At 51.0% G+C, this 22,734-nt stretch overlaps 1 protein-coding gene and 1 non-coding gene across 2 annotated transcripts; one reads left to right on the forward strand and one right to left on the reverse strand.

The window, feature by feature from the left end:
* Positions 1–121: 121 nt before the first annotated feature.
* Positions 122–22,119, forward strand: LOC134387715 (uncharacterized). The gene is made up of 8 exons (XM_063110104.1): positions 122–132; positions 308–496; positions 556–858; positions 19,401–19,457; positions 19,540–19,682; positions 19,827–19,940; positions 20,275–20,441; positions 21,434–22,119. The coding sequence occupies exons 1-8, from the start codon at positions 122–124 to the stop codon at positions 21,470–21,472; spliced, it is 1,023 nt and encodes a 340-aa protein (XP_062966174.1). The 3' UTR covers positions 21,473–22,119.
* TRNAG-GCC (transfer RNA glycine (anticodon GCC)) lies at positions 18,117–18,187 on the reverse strand. Its single transcript has one exon. It is a non-coding gene; the product is annotated as a tRNA-Gly (tRNA).
* Positions 22,120–22,734: the final 615 nt, after the last annotated feature.

Consider the following 22,734-nt stretch of genomic DNA (forward strand, 5'->3'; position numbering starts at 1 on the left):
TTGTTCAGCTCCTCAGACATCATAGTTGGCACATGTGTAATAAACACTCGACATCTATTAACTCATTTAAACGCTCACATGACCTCACTGGTATTACTCCCCCCACTTTACAGTTGCATAAATGGAGGCACGGTGAGGTTGGGTAACTTGCGCAAAGTCACACGGCCGGGACTCAAACCCAGCCAGTCTGGCTATCGTGTAATCTTTCCATTTTCTTTCGCTGGCTCGGCCTGTTTACTCGCGGGCGTGCGGGAAGCTCTTTTGTGCCCTGGCACAGCGCTCGGGCACACGCGGGGCGTTCACACAGATGTCCCAACAATATCAACCACCTGCCAAGGAGCGAGCCGGGCAGTCGCGACAGGGCCGAACCCCAGACCCCTGCCCAGACATTTGCCCAGGGCCGCCTGCGAAGGCCAGGCCTCAGGATTCCGGGCCGGCTCGCCCGCGGCCCCCGCGGCCTCGTGGGAGGAGGAGACCGCTCTCCCGCCTGCGTGCTGTCGGGGAGTCAGCCATCGGCCGCAACTCATTCTCAGGGACGTGAGACACGGCCTCTAGGCAGGAGCCACGGCCGCACGGGCCCCGAGACGACGCCCTGAGCACAAGCGACCCCTGCCCCGAGGGCCGCGTCCCGTGCTCACCGCGGAAGCCAGATCTGCGCACGCGCAGCTGTGGGGTCCTGGCACCGCCCCGGCTCGCCGGGGGCCCCGCCCCGCGGCCCCGCCCACCCCGCGCCCCGCGGCCCCGCCCATCCCGCGCCCCGCCCTTGCGGCCCGGGCCGCCCACTTCAGCAGACACCTGCCCGAAGCCCTTCCTCGGGCCGCCTGTGCCCCGCGTCTGCTCGCCGCCCCTGCCGGCAGGGTGAGTGACCCGTCTCCGGGTGGGCCCCCCAGCGGGTGGCCGTGACGCTGCTCGGCAGCCTGGAGGCGTGTCGGAGACGTGAGTGCGCGCCGGCGGGAGTGGAGTCCGGGGGTGGCCTGGGCGCGCGCCGCCGAAGTCAGGGGGAGTGGGGTCGCGGGCGGCAGGACGGGCGGGATGGCCCTCCCAGCCACCCGGGACCGGAAATCTGTCGTGAGTAGGGTGTGTGTGCAGACAGGTGTCACTGGGGGCGGGGCCAACTCCACCCCCACCCCCACCCCCCGTCCAGGCAGGTGCAACATCGGGTGTAGGAAGAACTGCTCCGGCTCCCGAGGTGGTCTCCAGGCCACACCCAGGGACACTGAGGCCGGCGTGCCTGTCAGTCCAGTGTCCTCTGTGGTCCTCGTGCCGGAGCTTTGGCTACTGGAAGGAAGGGTCAGCGATGCGACAGGTGATCGGCCTCAGGATGTGAGGAGGCTGAGAACGTTCGGGAACATTGTTGGCTCCTCCGGAGCTCTTTGTCCCGCTGTCGGCTCACTCGCCTCCCTCTTTTTCACAGCTCCATGCCAGGTGCGCCGTCCGGGGCACTGGTGTCGTGGGCAGCCCGAACCCCCTTCCATGCTTCCTCCCTTTAGTTTTTCATTCATTCTGTCAGACATTCCTGGCCCTTCATATCTCAGCACGCCCGACAATCCGGAGAGAAAGTACAGACTCTGAAATCAAAACGTGTTAGCAAAGGAATCGGTTCGTGATTATGTGTGACACAGAAAGATTCTGCACCTCACTGTGGGTCCCTGTGGTGAGTTCTGGAAAACTTACAAGACCTGACTCACAATATTTCTGTCTGTGTAGAGTTTTATCCAGGGAACTTACTTTTTTCCTCGATATGGAAAACTCGTCTAAGCCAGTGTGTGTATTTTCCGCAAAGTCTATAAAAGTCCACGGTGCTTTCGTCATGTACTGGAGGAAGTGAGGACGGGCAATGGGCGTTAGATCTGGGTCTTTGAAAGCCCCCGACCTGTAATTAGCTTCCTCAGGGGAAAGAGAGATGCAAGGCCTGCAGAGTGTGGCCCAGACTCAGAGTGGGAACCAGCCCGTGTCCAGGAGGAGAGCAAGAAAGAATGTGGAGCGGTCTGGGTTTCCGAGGAGAAAGGAAGCTTTTTCCTGCGGTTTTCCTCAGAAGTGGGCAGAGGACCGCGCCCCCCGCCCCGGGATGCCTTATGGCTTCAAGACAGTGTTTTCAAATGTGTTCTACAAGTCAGAGCTTTCTCTTGTAGGCTCTCTGTATTAGTGCATTTTTGTGTTTCTATAACAGAATACCTGAAACTGGGTAATTTATAAAGAAAAGAGGTTTATTTGGCTCATGATTCTGGGACTGCTGCATCAGGCACGGGCCTCAGGCTGCTTCTACTCATAGCAGAAAACGGCAGGCGGCCAGCGGGTACAAGCACATCACATGGCGAGAGGAAGCAAAAGAGAGGGGGGCGGGGAGGTGCCAGGCTCCTCTTAACAACCAGCTCTTGTGGGAACTAATAGGGGAAGAAGTCATTCACTGCCTCCAACAGCAGGGAGGGCAATAATCTATTCACCAGGCATCTGCCCCCATGACCCAAACAGCTCCCAACTCTGCCACACTGGGGACCAGATTTTGACATCAGCTTTGGGGGGACAACAGATCCAAACTGTATCACTCTCCACTTTTTTTTTTTTTAAAGATGACCAGTAAGGGGATCTCAACCCTTGGCTTGGTGTTGTCAGCACCACACTCAGCCAGTGAGGGAACCGGCCATCCCTATATAGGATCCAAACCCGTGGCCTTGGTGTTATCAGCACCACACTCTCCCGAGTGAGCCATGGGCCGGCCCTCTCCAAACATTTTGGTTGTAAACCTGTGTAAGTAAAAACTTTAGCATGTGCCTCTAATATGTTTATACGTTCTTATGAATTATATCCATGTACTTACTATATCAGTCTGTTTCTGTAGCTTATAACAAAATACTTGGAACCAGGTTATTTGTAATAAAACAAAATTTATTGCTTATGGTTTTGGAGGTTGGGAAGTCCAATGTCCAGGGAGTACATCTGGGGAGGGTCTTCTTTGGTGGTGGTGTTACAGTAATGCAGGGGTCTCGCATGTCAGAAAATGGCGGAGCAGAGAAAGAGCTAACCTTCTCAGTTGGCTCCTTTTAAAGTCATCAGAGCCACACCCATGACCACCATTAATCTACCAACTTATTACTCACTGAATGGATCAATCTATTCACTTGACATAGTCCTCATGGTCTAATCACCTCTTCAAGTCCCTACTTTCTCTTACCATAATAGGATTTCCGACCCTCAACAGTTACAGTAGAGATTAAGCTTCACTGACTTTGAGAGGCCATTCAATCTACTGCAGCTACAATACTAAAATATTATGTACATTATGAAAGAGACACAGATAAAAACTTTTAAAGGTAAAAACAAAGAAAAATGTGAACATCCTAATCTTTCTGTTGTATACCCAAAGGGACTGCCTGTGGTGCACTTGGGAAGTGCCCCTGCTTTCTGCTCCATAGAATCTTAAATACTAGTACGTTCAATTCCATCTAACATAATTTTCTTCCCTCCCCAGTCCTACACTGTTACACTTCTCACTGTGTGACAGAGATTAAAAAAAGGATTACTCAAAGCAACATGAATGCAATAGAAGCCTGAAGGGCTGCACCTCAGCAACTCCTCTGTTAGAAGGAGAGAACTGGGTACAGCCCTGATTCAATATTAGCTTCTGTTTTTTATTGTAAAGACAAGGAAGTTTCACAAGAAAAAATCAGTTGATTCAATCATTTCAAAAGACAAAGACATGGGCAATGTGAAAAGTTATCTATGGCTAAGTGTAAGTTAAGCAATGGAAACTAGTAACATCATTTAAATCTAAGTATAATTGTCTCTAAAGTTTCCATCAACAAACAGCTTGCCCATAGCAAACATTTTTTCACATTTTTCCCTACAGCAATTCTTTAAAATTTCTTAACAAGATTGGTATGTCAGCCACCTGTTAGCTCTAAAATCATTAAAGTATACAATCCCATACCTAAACAGTGATTAGAATTAATTAGATAGGCTTTTGCCCGCTGGCTGTGGACTTTTGTCCCTTAACTGAGGACTTTTGTCCCATACATGTATTACCTAAAAACCCTATTCTAAAATCAAATGAGGGAGATCAGGTCAAGATGGCGGAAGAGGAGAGCTGCCTGCCGCTTTTCCACCATGAGTAGAAGCAGCCAGAGGCCCGCGCCAGAGGCAGCTTTAGCAGATTCGGCTCAAAGGACCAGCTTCGAAAGGGTCTTTACCCTGCCAAGAATGGGGAATCTTCCCCCAACCCGCACACGCGACAAGCTGGTGCGCCGCAGCCAGCATCGCAGCTGCAGCCGCAGACGTGGAAACATGGAGGCCTGAGCCAGCGTGTGTCACCCCGGGCTGCAGCGGTGACCACGGCTTCTGACCCCCCACCCCCACCCGCCCATCCCTGGAGCTGGAAGCAAATCAACCCGCGGCCGAGACAGGGAGACGTCCAGTGGGAGAGGCAGAAGTTCCACTGAGACCACACGCCCTGCGGGGCCGCCACTGTGTGATCCAACAGGTAGGCTTCACTGCCACCACCCAGCTTCATTCCCAGCCCAGACCAGTGCACACAGAGCGGGGAGACGTCCGGCAGGGGAGGCGGGAAATCCACAGGGTTCACGCTGCTGCTGCTCAATCCAGCAGCAGGTAGGCTTCACCACCGCCACCCGGCTCCATCCCAAGCCCGGCCTAGCGCGCACAGAGCAGGGAGACATCCTGCAGGAGAAGGGGAAGCTCTATAGAGACCACACGCTCTGCGGTGCCTCGGCGTATCCCAGCAGCCCGGACCAGAGCACACGGAACAGGGAGTCACTGAAGTAGCGATACCAAATTGGCAACCACAGCAACATCTTAGTCACTCAATAGTGTCAAACCTGTGGACGGTGAAACCCCCTGCCACAATGAATAAACATCAAAGAAAAGATACCAGAAATACGAAAAATCAAGAAAGTACACCACCAAAAGATAATAAATCTCAAGCTCTAGATCCTATAGAACAAGAAGCCCTTGAAATGACTGACAAGGAATTTCAAGTGATAATTCTAAGGAAACTGAATGAGATACAAGAAAACTCAGCTAGACATCATGATGAAACAAGGAAAAGTATACAGGACCTGAAAGAGGAAATGTACAAGGAAATCAATGCCCTGAAAAAAAATGTAGCAGGACTTGCCAAACTGAAGAAGTTATTCAGCGAAATAAAAATCACAACGGAGAGCTTAACCAACAGGCTTGTGGAAGTTGAAGAGAGAACCTCTGAACCTGAAGATGGGCTGTTTGAAATAACACAAGCAGACAAAAAAAAAAGAAAGAAAGAAAAAAGAATCAAAGGCATTGAAGAAAATCTGAGAGAGATATCAGACAACCTTAAGCACTCAAATATCTGAGTCATGGGTATTCCAGAAGGGGAGGAAAAAGGAGATTGCATTGAAAACATATTCAACAAAATAGTGGCAGAAAACTTCCCAGGTATAGGAAAAATCACAGATCTTCAGATCCAGGAAGCTCAACGATCTCCAAACGTATTCAACCCAAAAAGGCCTTCTCCAAGACATGTTATAGTCAAATTGGCAAAACTCAAAGACAAAGACAGAATCTTAAAAGCTGCAAGAGAGAAGTGTCAAATCACCTGTAAGGGAGCCCCAATCAGGCTAACATCAGACTTTTCATCACAAACCGTAAAAGCCAGAAAGGAATGGGATGATATATTCAAAATACTAAAATACAGAGATTGTCAGCCAAGAATACTCTACCCTGCAAGGCTATCCTTCCGAAATGAAGGGCAAATACTATATTTCTCAGACAAACAAAAACTGCGGGAGTTCACTACCACATGACCACCCTTACAAGAAATTCTCAAGGGAGTACTGGGTTTGGTTCCTGAAAAATAACTACCACTGCCATAAAAACCCAAGAAAAATCTATACCCACTAGTATAATAAAAAGGGCATTCATGAAGAGAAAACAAACAAACAAAAATGCTATCTACAAGGGCCGGCCCGTGGCTCACTCGGTAGAGTGCGGTGCTGATAACACCAAGGCCACGGGTTCGGATCCTATATAGGGATGGCTGGTTTGCTCACTGGCTGAGCGTGGTGCTGACAACACCAAGCCAAGGGTTGAGATCCCCTTACCGGTCATCTTTAAAAAAAAAAAAAATGCTATCTACAACCTAAGGAACCAACAAACACAGAAAATAAACAGTAAATCAGAAAGCAAGGAACAAAAGACACCTAAGACAACCAAACAATCAACAAAATGCTAGGAATAAATCAACACTATTCAATGACAACTCTTAATGTAAAAGGCTTAAATTCCCCAATCAAAAGACACAGACTGGCTGACTGGATTAAAAAGGGGGACCCAACTATATGCTGAATTCAAGAGACCCACCTCACCCATAAAGACTCACATAGACTAAGAGTGAAAGGATGGAAAAAGATTTACCATGCAAACAGAAAAGAAAAACGAGCTGGAGTAGCTATTCTTATATCTGACAAAGTAGACTTTAAACTAAAAACCATAAAAAGAGACAATGAGGGACACTACATAATGATAAAAGGACTGATCCATCAAGAAGACATAACAATCATAAATATGTACGCACCCAATGTTGGAGCAGCCAGATTTATAAAACAAACTCTATTAGACCTAAAGAAGGAAATAGACACTAATACCATAATAGCAGGGGACCTGAACACCCCACTGTCAATATTGGACAGATGATCTAGGCAAAGAATCAGCAGAGAAACACAAGATCTAAACAATACTCTAGACCAATTAGACTTGGCAGATATCTACAGAACATTCCATCCAACAACCTCAGAATATTCATTCTTCTCATCAGCACATGGATCATTCTCCAGGATAGATCACATATTAGGTCATAAATCAGTCTCAACAAATTCAAAAAAATTGGAATTATCACATGTATTTTCTCAGACCATAATGGATTAAAACTAGAAATCAATAACAAATGAAATTCTGGAAATTATACAAATACATGGAAATTAAACAGCATTCTACTTAACGACATATGGGTCCAAGAAGAAATCAAGCAGGAAATCAAAAAATTTATTGAAACTAATGAAAATAATGATACATCATACCAAAACCTGTGGGATACTGCAAAAGCAGTATTAAGGGGGAAATTTATTGCATTAAATGCTCACCTCAGAAGAATGGAAAGATGGCAAGTGAACAACCTAACACTTCACGTTAAAGATCTAGAAAAACAAGAACAATCCAAACCTAAAGTTAGCAGACGGAAAGAAATCATTAAGATCAGAGCAGAACTTAATGAAATCGAAACCCAAGAAACAATACAAAAGATCAATGAATCAAAAAGTTGGTTTTTTGAAAAGATAAATAAAATTGACAAACCATTAGCATGGCTAACAAAAAAAAGAAGAGAGAAGATTCAAATAACAAAAATTAGAAATGAAAAAGGCGATATTACAACTGATTCATCTGAAATACAAGGAATCATTCGAGACTACTATAAACAACTATACGCCAACAAATGTGAAAATCTGGAGGAAATGGATAAATTTCTGGACACACACAAGCTCCCTAAACTGAGCAATGACGATGTAGAAAATCTGAACAGACCAATTACAATAAAGGAGATTGAAGCTGTTATCAGAAAGCTCCCAACCAAGAAAAGCCCAGGACCAGATGGATTCACAGGAGAATTTTACCAAACATTCAAAGAGGAATTGACACCGATTCTTTACAAACTATTCCAAAAGATTGAAACAGACGTAAATCTCCCGAACTCATTCTATGAAGCAAACATCATCCTGATATCCAAACCAGGTAAAGATATAACCAAAAAAAACTACAGGCCAATATCCTTGATGAATATAGATGCAAAAATCCTCACTAAAATACTAGCAAACAGAATACAGCAACACATACGTAAAATTATTCACCACGATCAAGTGGGATTCATCCCAGGGATGCAAGGTTGGTTCAACATATGCACATCAATAAATGTGATACACCATATTAATAAAACCAAACACAAGGACCATGTGATCATCTCTATAGATGCTGAAAAAGCATTTGATAAAATTCAGCACTCATTTATGACAAAGACCCTCAAAAAGCATTTGATAAAATTCAGCACTCATTCATGACAAAGACCCTCTATTAGGTATAGATAGAAAGTATCTCAACATAATTAAAGCCATATATGATAAACCCACTGCCAACATCATTCTGAATGGGGAAAAGCTGAAAGCTTTTCCTTTAAGAACAGGAACTAGACAAGGATGCCCACTCTCACCACTCCTATTCAACATAGTGTTGGAAGTACTAGCCAGAGCACTCAGAGAAGAGAAGGAAATAAAGGGCTTCCAGACTGGAAAAGATGAAGGCAAACTGTCCCTGTTTGCAGATGACATGATCCTATATATCGAACAGCCTAAAACCTCTACAAAAAAACTCTTGGAATTGATAAATGACTTCAGCACAGTAGCAGGATACAAAATCAACACACAAAAATCAGTAGCATTTCTATTCTCCAATAGTGAACACACAGAAAGAGAAATCAAGAAAGCCTGCCCATTTACAATAGCCACCAAAAAAATAAAATACTTAGGAATTGAGTTAACCAAGGAGGTGAAAAATCTCTATAATGAGAACTACAAACCACTGCTGAGAGAAATTAGAGAGGATACAAGAAGATGGAAAGATATCCCATGCTCTTGGATTGGAAGAATCAATATAGTGAAAATGTCCATACTACCCAAAGTGATATACAAATTTAATGCAATCCCCATCAAAATTCCAATGACATTTTTCTCAGAAATGGAAAGAACTATCCAGACATTTACATGGAATAACAAAAGACCACACATAGCCAAAGCAATGCTGAGCAAAAACATAAAGCTGGAGACATAACACTACCTGACTTTAAACTATACTACAAAGCGATAATAACCAAAACAGTATGGTACTGGCATAAAAACAGACACACTGATCAATGGAATAGAATAGAGAATCCAGAAATCAACCCACACACTTACAGCTATCTGATCTTTGACAAAGGCACCGAGCCTATACACTGGGGGAGAGACTGCCTCTTCAGCAAATGGTGCTGGGAGAACTGGATATCAGTATGCAGGAGAATGAAACTAGACCCACACCTTTCACCATACACTAAAGTCAACTCAAAATGGATTAAAGAATTAAATACACACCCTGAAACAATAAAACTTCTTAAAGAAAACATAGGAGAGACACTTCAGGAAATAGGACTAGACAGAGACTTCATGAATACGACCCCAAAAGCACAGGCAACCAAAGGAAAAATAAACAAATGGGATTATATCAAACTAAAGAGCTTCTGCACAGCAAAAGAAACAATTAACAGAGTCAAAAGACAAGCAACAGAGTGGGAGAAAATATTTGCAAAATGTACATCTGACAAAGGATTAATATCCAGAATATAGAAGGAACTCAAACAACTTTACAAGAAAAAAACAAGCAACCCAATTAAAAAATGGACAAAAGAGCTAAGTAGGCATTTCTCTAAGGAAGGTATACAAATGGCCAACAGACATATGAAAAAATGCTCAACATCACTCATCATCCGGGAAATGCAAATCAAAACTACACTGAGATACCATCTCACCCCAGTTAGGATGGCTAAAATCCAAAAGACTCTGAACAATAAATGCTGGCAAGGTTGCAGAGGAAAAGGAAATCTCATACATTGTTGGTGGGACTGCAAAATGGTGCAGCCTTTATGGAAAATGGTATGGAGGTTCCTCAAACAATTGCAGATAGATCTGCCTTATGATCCAGCTATCCCACTGCTGGGAATATACCCAGAGGAATGGAAATCATCAAGTCGAAGGTATACCTGTTTCCCAATGTTCATCGCAGCACTCTTTACAATAGCCAAGAGTTGGAACCAGCCCAAATGTCCATCATTGGATGAGTGGATATGGAAAATGTGGTATATCTACACAATGGAATACTACTCAGCTATAAAAACGAATGAAATACTGCCATTTGCAACAACATGGATGGACCTTGAGAGAATTATATTAAGTGAAACAAGTCAGGGCCGGCCCCGTGGCGCACTCGGGAGAGTGCAGCACTTGGGACTGCCGCGGGTTCGGATCCTATATAGGAATGGCCGGTGAGCTCACTGGCTGAGCGCGGTGGGGGCGACACCACACCAAGGGTTGTGATCCCCTTACGGGTCACAAAAAGACAAAAAAAAAAAAAGAAAAAGAAACAAGTCAGGCACAGAAAGAGAAATACCACATGTTCTCACTTATTGGTGGGAGCTAATAATAAATAAATAAATTCACACACACACACACACACACACACACACACACACACACACGGGGGGGGAGGGGGAGACATAACAACTATAATTCCTTGCAGTTGATACGACAAGCAAACAGAAAGGACATTGTTGGGAGGGAGGGGGGAGAGGGAGGAGGTAGGGAGGTTTTGGTAGTGGGCCACAATAATCAACCATATTGTATATTGACAAAATAAAATTAAGAAAAAATAAAAAATAAAAAAAATAAAGTGGCAGATGGAATTTAAAAAAATAAATAAATAAAATAAAATAAAATGAGAATCAAGATTTCTAACCCTCTATATTACACCCTCAGCATCCATTCCTAGATTGCTTTGCCAGATTTTTGCCGTTATCAATTAGCAAAATCTCTCAGTTCTTTCGGTAATTCAGTATCTTCCTCCGAGGTTTTTTTAGTGATTCAGTATCCTCCTTCTAGATTTGAAGTTTGTCATTGGCCCCCTGGGGCATGCATGGATCTGCCTTGTTATTTAAGTCTGGAGAAAATGAGGTAGGGTAGGGCACACAAGGAGACTCCTTCTGGGCAAGGTCGTTCCAGGGTGTATTATTTAAGGAAATGCTAGCTGCTGGCTAAAGAAAATCTCCATGACTGCTCATGAGAGGCCATGCATCACTCAAGTGCAATGGAGGAGGAGGAACCCAGGCTGACCAAGGTCTTGCCATCCTCAGCACATGGCTTCCCAGGTCACCCAGGGCATCAGGTAGCCAACTCAGGAAGCAGGAGGGTGGAGGGTCACTCTGAGGATGTTATGGGTCAGGCCTGGAAGTAGCAAACATCCCTCCCATTCGTCGCCTCTGACCACACCTCAGCTACATAGCACACCTGATAAATACAAGGGAGGCTAGGGAGCTCCACCTAGCTGTGCATCCGGGAGGAAAGGGATATGGGCTCTGCAAATAGCTAGAGAGTTTCTGCCACCAGCGTCTTCAGAGTGACAGAGAGGATTGTTTTTGCCAGAAAGGATGGCCTAAGTCTTCTGTATCTTCCTGTACGGCCCTATTTTAATAGTCTCTGATCTCCATGCTCCACGCTTTCCCAGTTAGAGACCTTTCAAGGTGTGAATCCACCTTATATATGTGAATCACTTTATAACCACTGAATCGAGATTTAAGTTTGGTTTTTTACTCTCTTGGCCCTGTAGCTGCCAAATATTTAAATCCCATGGTTTTCTTAAACCAAGAATTCGAACTGAGCACCTACTACACGCCCGGCCCTAAGTGAGTGGTGGGGATATGGCAGTGAGTGGGATTCCTTGTCCTCCCCCACTATTGAAGAGTCCTCTTGAGTGGAGAATAGAGAAGGAGAGGAGGCCAGATCTGAACAGCATGAGGTCCCTCCAAGAGGGGATGTGGCCATGGTGGAGCATAGAGGGCTATGTCACTTGGCTCCTCAGTGCCACCTGAACTGCCTGCCACCGGCTCTTCACTGCAAACCCACACATCTCTCTGATGTAGCCAAAAGGAATGCATGAAACAGGAATTGCCTGGGAAGTGGGGACAGCCCAAGGCTGCCTTAGGCAGGCCATGGGGATGCTGGCTGGGCCTCTGCGTGCACCATGTCTGTACACTTTGGCCTTCTCTAGGCCTGAAAACAGTGCCTTTTGCATTTTTCCTACTCCCAGCACAGTTGCAAACGTTTCAGTTTCAGGTCACACTTTTGGGCTGAGTGAGTTTCCCTGCTGCTTAATGAACATTGACCCAAGTGGAGTTATGAGGCTGGGGGAGAGTGGGGGTGAGAACTAGGGTTTTGGAAAAATTCCTTGCCTGGGAACCGAGAAGCACAGATAATGAACCCATTTCTGCTGGTGAAATGTTTCATGTCCTTTGGCAAGTCCCTTTGCCTCCTGGGGCCTCTGTTTACTTATTTGAGAAATGGAGAGTGAAGATATTTGCTGTTCCTGGCTCACAGGGTTCTTGTATGAAATGTAAAAGGACTTTGGAAAGTATAAGCCACTCAACAAATGAAAGGGCCTATTTCTGTATATCCTGAGAGAGGAATCAGAGGGTGGGATGTGAATTGCATGGTGGGCCAGTGTTGCAGGCGACAGAAAGGACAGCCTCTGTGATACAGTTCAGAACCCAGGGCTCCCTGTGGGATCAGGCTGAGGGTGGAATTTAGCTGAAATCTCCAGGAGTTCAAGCTTGGGGTAGGTAGATGCTCCTTGAGCAGCAGAGCAGCCTGGAACTGGAGCTTCCCCTAGGAAGGACATGGTGTCCCCAGATGCTCTTTGTTGATTTCATGGGGTCCCCGGTTTCAAGAGCAAAGTCAAAATGAAAAGCAAATGAGTGAGGACGGGGCACCACAAACCACTGCCCTCATGGGTCACAGGGCTCTGGGTGAGAGCTGGGTAGGGAAAGGAGTTTGGATTCATTGCACTTGGGGTCCTGGATTCTGTTTTTCCTGCTCTGTCTGCCTTTGTGGGTGGAGGCTACGGGCTATGGAGCCAGAGCAGTGCTGGAGCCAGCCAGCTCCTCCCTTGCCCTCTGCTTCTGTGTCCTTGGGCAAGGACAGGGAGATCCAAAAGGAGCTCCAGACCACCTCTTCTGACCGTTTGTTCCGTCTCATTCTGGGAACGAAGAGGAAGAAAGTTTGGTGGCACAGATAGTTCTATGAACGATGTCATGTGTGCTGAAGGAGGGTCTGGGAAGCTCCAGGTTGGGTGAGGTGCCTGCCCTTCTCAATGAAGACGGGGGCAGAGCCTCATCCTGCCAGCATCCATTCCAGTTTGCTCAGAGCATCCAGAACGCTATCTTGGAGGAAAGGGGACACAAGCTGCCGCAGAACCCAGCCAGGTTGCACCTCCTGCCTCTGGGGTTGGCTGCAGCTGCAAAGCCCAGTCTTCAGGAAGGAGGCCTGAGAAGGACTCTCGCTCTCTGGGCCCTGCAGCCCCTGTCCCCTCTTCTGCTTCTCAGGAACAGAGGCCTGGTTCCCTCTGTCCTGAACACCTCAAAAAGAAAAGCTTTTCTAGGGATGTTGAGAGAGAATCTGGGCTCTGCAGCCAGAATTGCTTGGTGGAACGTTTGCTGAGTTCCATGTGCGAGTCCCTGTGCTGGGCCAAGATTGACTCAGATGTCATCCCTACTGTCCACCAAGGTTCCCAGTCTGGCATGAAGGGCTCCAGTGATAGGGCCACAGCAGAGACAAGGGGGCAGAGTTAGGGAGCAGTGTGGGGGAAGCTCCCAGCCATGTCTGTACTTCGTTTCCTACAGGGTCAGGTTGCAGTACGTGGGCTGCACACAGGGGCAGAGAGAGCCTGGGCTGGGAAGCAGGGGTCCTGCTGCGGGCTTGTGGTGCGGGGAATCTCCCAGGTCCCCTGCACAGTGAGGATGCCTGCAACATGAGCAGGGGACAAACTTAAAACAAATTCTCCAGCCCATCCCAAGGTTTCCTTCCTCTGGCCCCTTTCTCCTGACTTCTCCCCTGTCTCTTGACTGGGAAAATACACACCTCCATGTGCAACAAACACCCTGAAAGGCCCTGTGACAAGGGAGCTCAGCAGGCCCAACACACTGAATGGGAGGGACAGGCAGGGGACAGGCAGTCCTTCCTGGACTCTACCCACCTGGCCACCCTTTGCTCAGAGCAAAGGCTATGTTTCCTAAGATGTGAACACCACAGGGTTCAGAGCCTGAAGGAACCTTCCAGGTCATCTACTTCCGGCAGTGTTCTGAGTGAGGCTGAGGCGCAGGACTGGGGCAGGGTGAAAATGCAGGGCCCCTTATTCAGAAGTTATTAAGAACTTCAAGGCAGCAACAGCAGAGCACAAATTAAGCTCAGGATTCTTCTGAGCACAGAGCCCTGTGTGACCCCCATGCAGCTGGCCCTGCATCTGGAATATGGCAGTGGATCTTACCCATTCCTGCCATCATTGCCCACCAAGGATCCTGAGGCAGAGGAGCCTGGATTAGAGCTCTTGGTGCCTGAGGGTCCGAGTCATGGTTGTTCTCATGGACATACCTTGGTTCCACTAGCAGCCAGGTGGTTCCCCGCCCCACCCAACATGCGACTCCAAACATTGCTGCAGAGACCCCCTCCCCTGCACAACGTGAGGGACTCTGCTGTATCTAACGGCAGCCTTCCAGGTCGCAGGAGAATCTGGGGCTGGCCTGAGGCCACACGTGCCCTCCACACCCCATCTCTGTCCAGATCCTAAGGGGGATCCAAGGTCCTCAGCGTCCCCCACTTTCCACTTTGCCCAGATCCTTTGCTGCCCAGTGTCCTCTCAGTTCAATGGACTCAGCCAGCCCCAAACGTGTTACCAGGCAGCCTCCACCCGCACTTTAGATGGAGGTGTGGACTTCTGTCTGGCAGCACCTAGAGCCAGTGTCTCAAAACAGCCACGGCGGACAGTGGCCCTCTTGGAGCCCTGCTCTCTGATTCCTTAGGCCTGGGATGTCCGTTAGGAGCTGGTCTGCAGAATTTAGGATTTCTTTGTATTTTTCTTCTAAAAAATGTGTCCTGCTAACATTTATCTGGTATGCTTAAATGGCAACCATAAAATTGTACCATAAACATTTCTTTAAAAAACGTGGGTGAGGGGTTCCTTATTTGAATTTCAAATATATTAGGTTCACTTTTGTAGGATTTCATAAAACATTACTGTCCTCTTCAATCTGCCAAGAGTTGGGGCACACCTGAGCCCCACGTTCAGCCCTGAGGGGTCCTGAGTGTGGCTGCTGCTTCTTGTTCCGGGCCCCTCACCTTTCTGTGATGATTTTCTTTGGACTTCAAGGGAAATACTCTGGGTCTTGGGTCTGGGAGGTTGTCCGTCTGAGGGTAGCTATTTTGTGAACTTTAAGCTATTTTGTAAAAAGTGCTGCTATGCTTCTCCCTCCGTCCGAGCAGCCTGGTGGTTTCAGCAGCAGCCGGTCCAGGGCTTATCGCAGGGGCAGGTGTGGGGCGTGGGCCTGGCAGTGGCCGGCCAGTGGGTGGTGGCTGGGCAGAGGCTCTGTGTCCTGGGCGGGCAGCAGGAGGACACTCAAGTTAATCCAGATCGGGGCTGGTGTCTCCTCAGAGGACACAGGATCACAGGCTCTCCCCTCCTGCCTTTTGACGGTACCACCCCAAGTTCCAGGCCTGGGCAATGGGGGCGGTTCACGGTAAAGCTCCCTTCTCCACCCTTAGGGCATTTTTGTTTTGAAGTGTGCCAAAGGGACCATTTGTCTCTTTGTCTGAGGAGACCTCTAGGATGACCCTCTGGAGCCAGAGCCAGCCCTGGGTAGGTGGGTCCGGGGCTGGCAGATGCCAGGCCAGGCTGCCCATTCACGGGCAGGTTCTCTGCTTCTCCCCAGAGCCGGGAAGCAAGCGGGACCCTGTCGGCCCCGGGGCCCTTCCTCCTGTACCCCTTCCTTTGCCCTCTCACCCTCTGCCCCCTCTCGATGTCTCTTTAGATTTAGACATGGCTCGAGAGCCCAAGCCCGGCCCTGCCTGGCCAGGCCAGAAGAGGCTGCAGAGAACAGCCATCTTCTGGTGAGTGTGGCTGGGGTGGCTGCCAGGGAGGAAGGCTGCTTGCTGGCTTGTTTGGGGCTCTGGGCTCCTCTGGGACAGGACAAAGACCCCAGACGACTCCCTAAGTGTGCTGTGCGACCCAGGGTTCAGGCCACTCAGTCCCTCCTCCCTCAGCCTCGGGTTTTGTCTGTAAGCTGAGGGAGTGGAACCCAGCACCTTCCAGTGCCCCTCCTAGCTGCCACCCAGCCACCATCCGCTGACAAGGGGTGGGTGTCTTCCTCTGCCTGGAGTCAGGGGCCTGGGTCCTCCAAGCAGAGCCTCACCTAGGGGGCAACTGGGGACTTCTTCCAGGTATAGACATTTGGGAAGTAGCAAATGGGAGTATTTCTGGATGACATCTTGCCTCTAGCTTGGGAAGATTAAAACCATTTTTATTTTTTAGGCCGGCCCATGGCTCACTTGGTAGAGTGCGGTGCTGATAACACCAAGGCCACGGGTTCGGATCCTATATAGGGATGGCCGGTTGGCTCACTGGCTGAGCGTGGTGCTGACAACACCAAGCCAAGGGTTGAGATCCCCTTACCGGTCATCTTTTAAAAAAAAAAAAAAAAAAAAAACAACCATTTTTATTTTAAAGATGACCGGTAAGGGGATCTTAACCCTTGACTTGGTGTTGTCAGCCAGTGAGCGAACCGGCCATCCGTATATGGGATCTGAACCGGGGCCTTGGTGTTATCAGCACCGCACTCTCCCGAGTGAGCCACGGGCCGGCCCAGATTAAAACCATTTTAATGGTTTAAGGAAATCTTTAAGCATTTTCGGAAAGGAGCTCAGCAGCTTCTGCCACCAAACATGCTGTTTTCAGGCATAATCATGTGTGTGTGTGTCCCCTCAGCTGGGCATCTGTAATGGCTGGAGTCAGCCTGGCCGTGTTGGGGATGTTTGGGGAGGCAGTGGGGGTGGCTGCTGTTAGGCACAGCACTGCTGTAAACTCCCTGGTACTGAGGGTTCCAGTCGCTTTTGGTTTTCTCCTTGGCTTATCTCCCTGGAAGCAGGATGGCAGGGCTGGGATATGGGCTGCTCTACGGCATTGCTGGACCTCCAGGTTGTCCTGGAGAGAGATCAGGCCACATCTCTCCTTGTCAGCAGCAGCCTGAGTATGTCACCTGCAGTGAGCCAGTGTGGGTGGCTCCGTCGCTGCTTCCGCTTTGGGCTGCTGAGGACATGTGCATGGGGGTGACGCAGGTCTCTTACCCTGGTTTTCCCGGGTGCTGTGGAAGTCCACGCACCCTGAGCACATGAGAGACGCTTACCTGGGGGCTCTGCTGACTGGGTTTTGGAACTTTCTGTCTGATGGAAAGAAAGTGGTTCTCTTACAGTTACCGCATGTGCTTTTTTAACAGGCCATTTTTGAGGCTGGGTGAAAGTCACCTTCATCAGATTTCATGTTTTCCGGGCCACTCCCTTGCCCAGCAGGCTTGGATCCTGCCCCTCCCTGGGTCGCTCTGGGGTGGGACGCACTTGGGGGGACCCGGAAGCGGTGGGGAGTGATGGCGCCTGCTCCGCAGGGACTCGGACTCCATTCAGAGGGGCCCCTGGCACTCCAGATCTGGGACAGAGGTGGGCAGAGGTGGCCTCCTCCCCAGGGGCTCGGGCAGCGTGGGTGTAGGACAGCAGCGGGTGGGAGGCTGTGGTCCCCTTGGGATGGTCTCCAGGAGACAGACAAGTTGGGGACGGGGCTGGGGCGGGCACAGAGGTGCAGCTGACGACCTCTCCATGAGAACTGGCCAAGTCCAGGCCACGTGATTTGGGCCTCAAAATGGAAGTTGTGAACAGGGAGGGAAAGGTTGTGGTGGAAGGACTGGCCCCCCTAGGTGCCCTTTTCTGCCCCACCGCCTGACCCTGAAAACACCTGAGGAGGTGGCTTGACCTCTGCCACAGAGCCATTTCAACGGTACGGTGCATTTTGTTTATCTGCGGGGAGTCCTGGGCTTGCAGACTGTAACCATCAGCCCAGACCAGGGGCAGCTGCGGACGCTGCCTGGGTGCAACCAGATGGCTCCCCCTGGGGAGAAAAGGGCAAGGCCACCTGGCCAGGGCACAGGCCTCAGAGGGGGCAGGAGAAGGATGGGCAGGAACCCTCACCCCCACCCCGGCGCCAGGAGGGACCAGCCGCCTGCAACAGGCGTTGCAGCGAATGCGCCCTCCCTAACACCGAGCCCACCCTGCCTGTCTCGATTTGGGCAGCGGTCGGTAAAATCCCGGTCCTTTACAGAGCTCATCTGCGGGCACTCATAAACATACACTGAGACGGTCCTTTTGAAAAACAGAAATGAGGTAAAGGTGAAAAGATAACCTTCTTGCATTGGCCGGGAATCGAACCCGGGCCTCCCGCGTGGCAGGCGAGAATTCTACCACTGAACCACCAATGCTGAGATGAACGAGGTTGCGCCTAGGCGGCACAGGTGGGCGGTGCAGGCCTCGGCGGGCTTGGGCCTCTGCCAGGCGGCGGAGAGGGGCGGCGGGGAGGGGCGGTGGAGTGGCCGGGCGCCGACATTCGTCACCTGTCCGCCTCGCAGCCCTCCTCTGGCCTGACCCCGCAGCGCCCGGGGCAGGATTACGGCCCTGCCGGGCTCCGCGGCTGCTTCCCGTCCTCCTCCTCTGGCCGGATCTGCAGCAGCCCTGAGCTTCCTGGGCCGCCCACCCAGTCCTCCTGAAGCCAGAAAGTGGGGGTGGCCGGAAACCTCGCTGCGGTTCTGGGGACTCTGCGCAGTGAAGGAGAAGGGCCCGGCACTCGGATGTCCTCCATTCCGCCCTAGGGACCCACACTGGCCTCCCCTCTTGTTGGCCCTGCGCGGGGAGTATGGGCCTAGGCGACAGTACCAGAAAGTTGTTTCAGAACTTTACTTCCCCTGGATGTGTCCCCTCCCCTAATCCAGACTCATCACCCTTCCCAGCCCCAGGTGCCGGCCGGGCCTGAGCTCCTGCAGCGGTGTCCCCACAGGCCCTTCCTCCCGGGCCAGGACCCAGTTGTCCCTCTGTGTGCGTCTCCCCCACCCTTCCCGGGCACGGGGCCCTGGAGTTCTTGGTGCTTGTGAGGAGGGGTGAGGCCGCCAGTGTGAGCCTCGGGCCCTTCGGGCTCATTCTCTCTCCCCAGACCTGGACCAAAAGGGAAAGTGGCCTGTCCACAGCTCTGACCCTAACCCTGCCCGCTGGCCCTGCCTGTGCTGGGCCCTGCATCCTGGCGATTCCCACGCAAGGATTAAGAGCTCTCCCATCCCCACCATGATTTGGGGCTCAGGCTTAACTCTTCCCTTTCATCCTTTGCCAGACTAAGATCCAGAATGTCAGCAGTGCCTGGCTCAGGCAGAGGAGCCTTTGGAGGGCTTGGCTCAGGCTGGCCAGAAGCCTGCAGGCTATTGTCCCCCTCCTACCACCTGCAGCCACCTGGGAGGCACCCCTTATCAGAGGCTGGGTTTGCTGTAGTCTCTCAAAGTGACCTTGGGCAAGTCCCTAGGGGCTTCTTCCAATGGAGAATCCTGGCATTCTAAGGACGAGCTGCATACTTGTTTCACCAAGTTCAATTGGGGACCAGGCAGAGTCTGGCCCTGGATAGTAGTAATCACTTTCCATTTTTCTCCGCAGCAGCAGCAGTAACTACAAGCTGAACTATGAGTTGTACAGGGAGGATATCCCCTACCGGTGGGTAGGTCCTGCCCCCGGGTCCTCTGGGTGAGGAGGCGGGGCTGGTTGGCCCCACTCCCTTTCTGTCCTGTCTCTATAGGGCTTATGAATGCCAGAAGATCCCCCCGCTCATCAACCACGTGCCTGTCAAGATCCGGAGGACCCATATGGGCTTAGGGGTCAGGAGCAGCTTCAGCCCCAAGGCCTTCAGGAATAGCCACCTGTCCCCTGGGCAGATGAAGCGTGAGTGAGGGGGCCCTCCCCTGCAGTGCTAGGGAGGAGCTGGGCGGCCTTCCCGGCAGCGAGGGCAGGCCCGGGAGCACTGGCAGCACTGCCCATGGCCCCTGAGCCCAGCATGGGCACCAACCCTGCCCCTTCTCTCAACAGTTGGGACTGGGGTGCTGCACTCCATCAGGGGAGAACTGAGCCAGATCAAAGCCCAAGTGGACAGCCTATTGGCGAGTTTGGAGCGCATGGACCAGCAGAGGGACCAGCCTGCAGGTCAGGCTCCCCAAGTTTGGGCAGGCCACACTCTTAGCAGGCCCCAGCTTTTCCCATGCCAGGGTGCCCAGGGTCCTGCCCGGCTTTTCCCTCTCTGCTGGGCTCCCACTCACTCGGGCTGTTCTTGTGGCTTGAGGACCCTGTGGCTCCTAGGAGGTCCCATTACCTCCACTCACTCAGCAGCCATCTGGAGCCAGAGCAGTGACCCCGCCCATCACCTTCTTGCCCTCTCCAGCCCTAGATGCCCTAAATCAGTGCTGGGCTTCAAGTGGCCTCTCTGGGGACAGCTGGGGCCTCCAAACCCAGCCATTGACTGGCTACTCTCTCTGCACAGGGACAAAGGACAGTGAAGAGAACAGGGGCCCTGGTAGTGAGGGCTGCTCGTGCAGACCCACTGAGGCCCAGCAGGAGCACAGGAACCAAGAGAGCACAGAGCCCAGGGGCCAGTGCGCCCACGTGGAGGCAGACAGCTCCCAGGGGAGCACGGATGCAGAGCATGCAGTGAGTAGTCTGGCCTCTCCTGCCATCTCCACCCTATGTGTTGGGTCCTTGTGGCCTCCCTGGGAGCAAGGGAGGGACTTGAGTGTGTGCCGGAACCCAGTGGTGCAGTGGAGGTGTATGACTTCTGTCACAGAGCAATGCCCAGGATGAGCCCTGCCCACTTTTTATCCCCCTCAACCCTAGACTTGGTTGCTCAGCTGTGCCAGCGACTACTGCTAGGCAGTTGAGTCAGTTCTGGGCTGAAATACCATCTCTTCCTGAAAAGCAGGGGCAATGGGGGTGGTTTGAGCATTGTAGAGGGAATGTCGCAGGTGTGCCCCATGGCCACGGACCCCTTGCCTGGGAGCCTACCTGGTAAGCTTGATAAAACAGATTTCTGCCCTTTTCATGACCCTGCCCCCACCTGCTGCCCCAGGGTCTTTGGGCTGTCTACAGTGTACCATGGTCCCCAGGGAAGTCATGGGACACTGACCTTCCTGGATGGAGAATATCCGACCCTGAAACTGATGGTTGTCCTTTGTGCAGCTTGAGAGGGCCTGGATAGTCCCTTCCCTACCACATCTTCCTCCACCACTGGTGGTCCCTGAGGCAGGCCAAGCCCACACTGCTGCTTGCGCCCTCCAGCAGTGCCCCTGGGAGTTTAGCAGTGGTGAGCTTCCCTTCCTCCACTGGGCCAGCTCTGCCCTTGGCCTGCTGGGCTCAGGAGAGCTCTCACAGCTACCCAGGGCCTAAGTCCCAACTATTAGGAAGAGAATGGGTTAGAAGGACAGAATGCTTTCCTTTGCCTGATGGTTCTGGGTTCCCAGGTCTCAGGAAGAATCTAGAGTAGCCCTAAGCTGCCAGAGTGCCTGAGACGGGGGGTGGGGTGGGGTTGGATGGGGTGGAGATTAGGTATTAGCAGATGGTCCTCCCTTTCCTAGTCCCCCCCACCCCCAGCCACACCATGCTTCCCGGCCCTTTCAGCCAGAGTCCTGCTTCTATTCTTCCTCCAGGTAAAGGATCACACATCAGAACCGGCAGGCAGCCAGTAGGAGGCGGGAGTTCTTCTTGGGTGTCTCCCTCCCTTGCCTTGCTGTTTTGGAGGCCTCCCACTGCCACCCCTGCTGAGGCCCCTGTTGTGGAGCAGTTGGAAAGCCTCCCCATCATGGTAGGTTTAAGCCTTGGAGGTTGTGTTCCAGATGGGCTGGCAGCGCTGGGAGGGAGGAGGCCAGAGACTGCCCAGCACCAGCTCATCATCCTCATGAGAATGAGGCCCAGCTTTGCAAGGGGCAGTTGACAGCACCAGCCAAGAGCCCGAGGAGCACCATCAACCTCTTTGCACAGACAGTTTTAGCTGCTCCTCTCAACCTCCGAAAATGCCACCAGTCCTGCCTGAGTATGGGGCACCTGTGCAGCAACCAGCCCAGCTTTCTCTAGCCACAGCAGTGCATAACACAGTGTTCCTAGTCTCCCTCCCAGTCTGAAACTGAGCTGTAAGGTCCCCAGTGTGTGCCCCACATAACCCCTTTTAGTTCCAGACTCTCCATCCATCCTACAAAGCCGTCCTTCAGCATAGGGCTATCATTTTTATGTCCCATTTTAATTTCATCTCTTGCTGGTGTAATACTGTTATTTCAGATCTGCTCCCGAAAAATCTGTCATGTCAGAAGGGAGAAATAAAATTTGTATTCCTTCCTGGTCAGGTGTTCTGGTCTTTGTGCTGCCCCAAGCCAGCCCTTCCTAGAGAAGCAGGCCCTTGAGACAAAAGCTTAGAAGCTCATACCAAGCCGGGTGCACAGGGGACCAGGCTGCCCTGCATTCTGAATGTCTCACCTGGCTTCCTCTAATCCAACCCTGAGCACAAACGGGCAGAGGCTCAGGAGCCATGCAGAGAAGAACCCACTCCCATGGTCAGTCCGTCAGGCCAGCCCTGTCCAACGGAATGGCCAGGCTGTATTTGATTTTCCAATATACGGAAGTTCTCACTCTCAGCAGTTCATCTGCCCTTTCCCCAACCCACACTCCCCAGGACCTTGCTCCCAGAGCCAAACCTGGGCAAGAGGCACCAGATGACGACGCCAGCCTGGGACCCTACCTCTCACCAGCAGTGAAGGTCTCTGGTTGTGCTGCTCTGCACATGACCAAGGATAGGATCTGACTTCCACCCACAGCAAAAACCCTTTCTAGCTACCCCTGAACCGTGGTCTTGCCCAGCACTAAACCAGGGGCTAGAGGGGGCACCCAGAGTGCTCCTGGGCCCTACAACTCTTCCCACTCTCGTCACATCTCAGCCGCTACCTCAACTCTTGATACT

This window comes from Cynocephalus volans, chromosome 10 (assembly GCF_027409185.1).
Source record: "Cynocephalus volans isolate mCynVol1 chromosome 10, mCynVol1.pri, whole genome shotgun sequence".
NCBI lineage: Eukaryota > Metazoa > Chordata > Mammalia > Dermoptera > Cynocephalidae > Cynocephalus > Cynocephalus volans.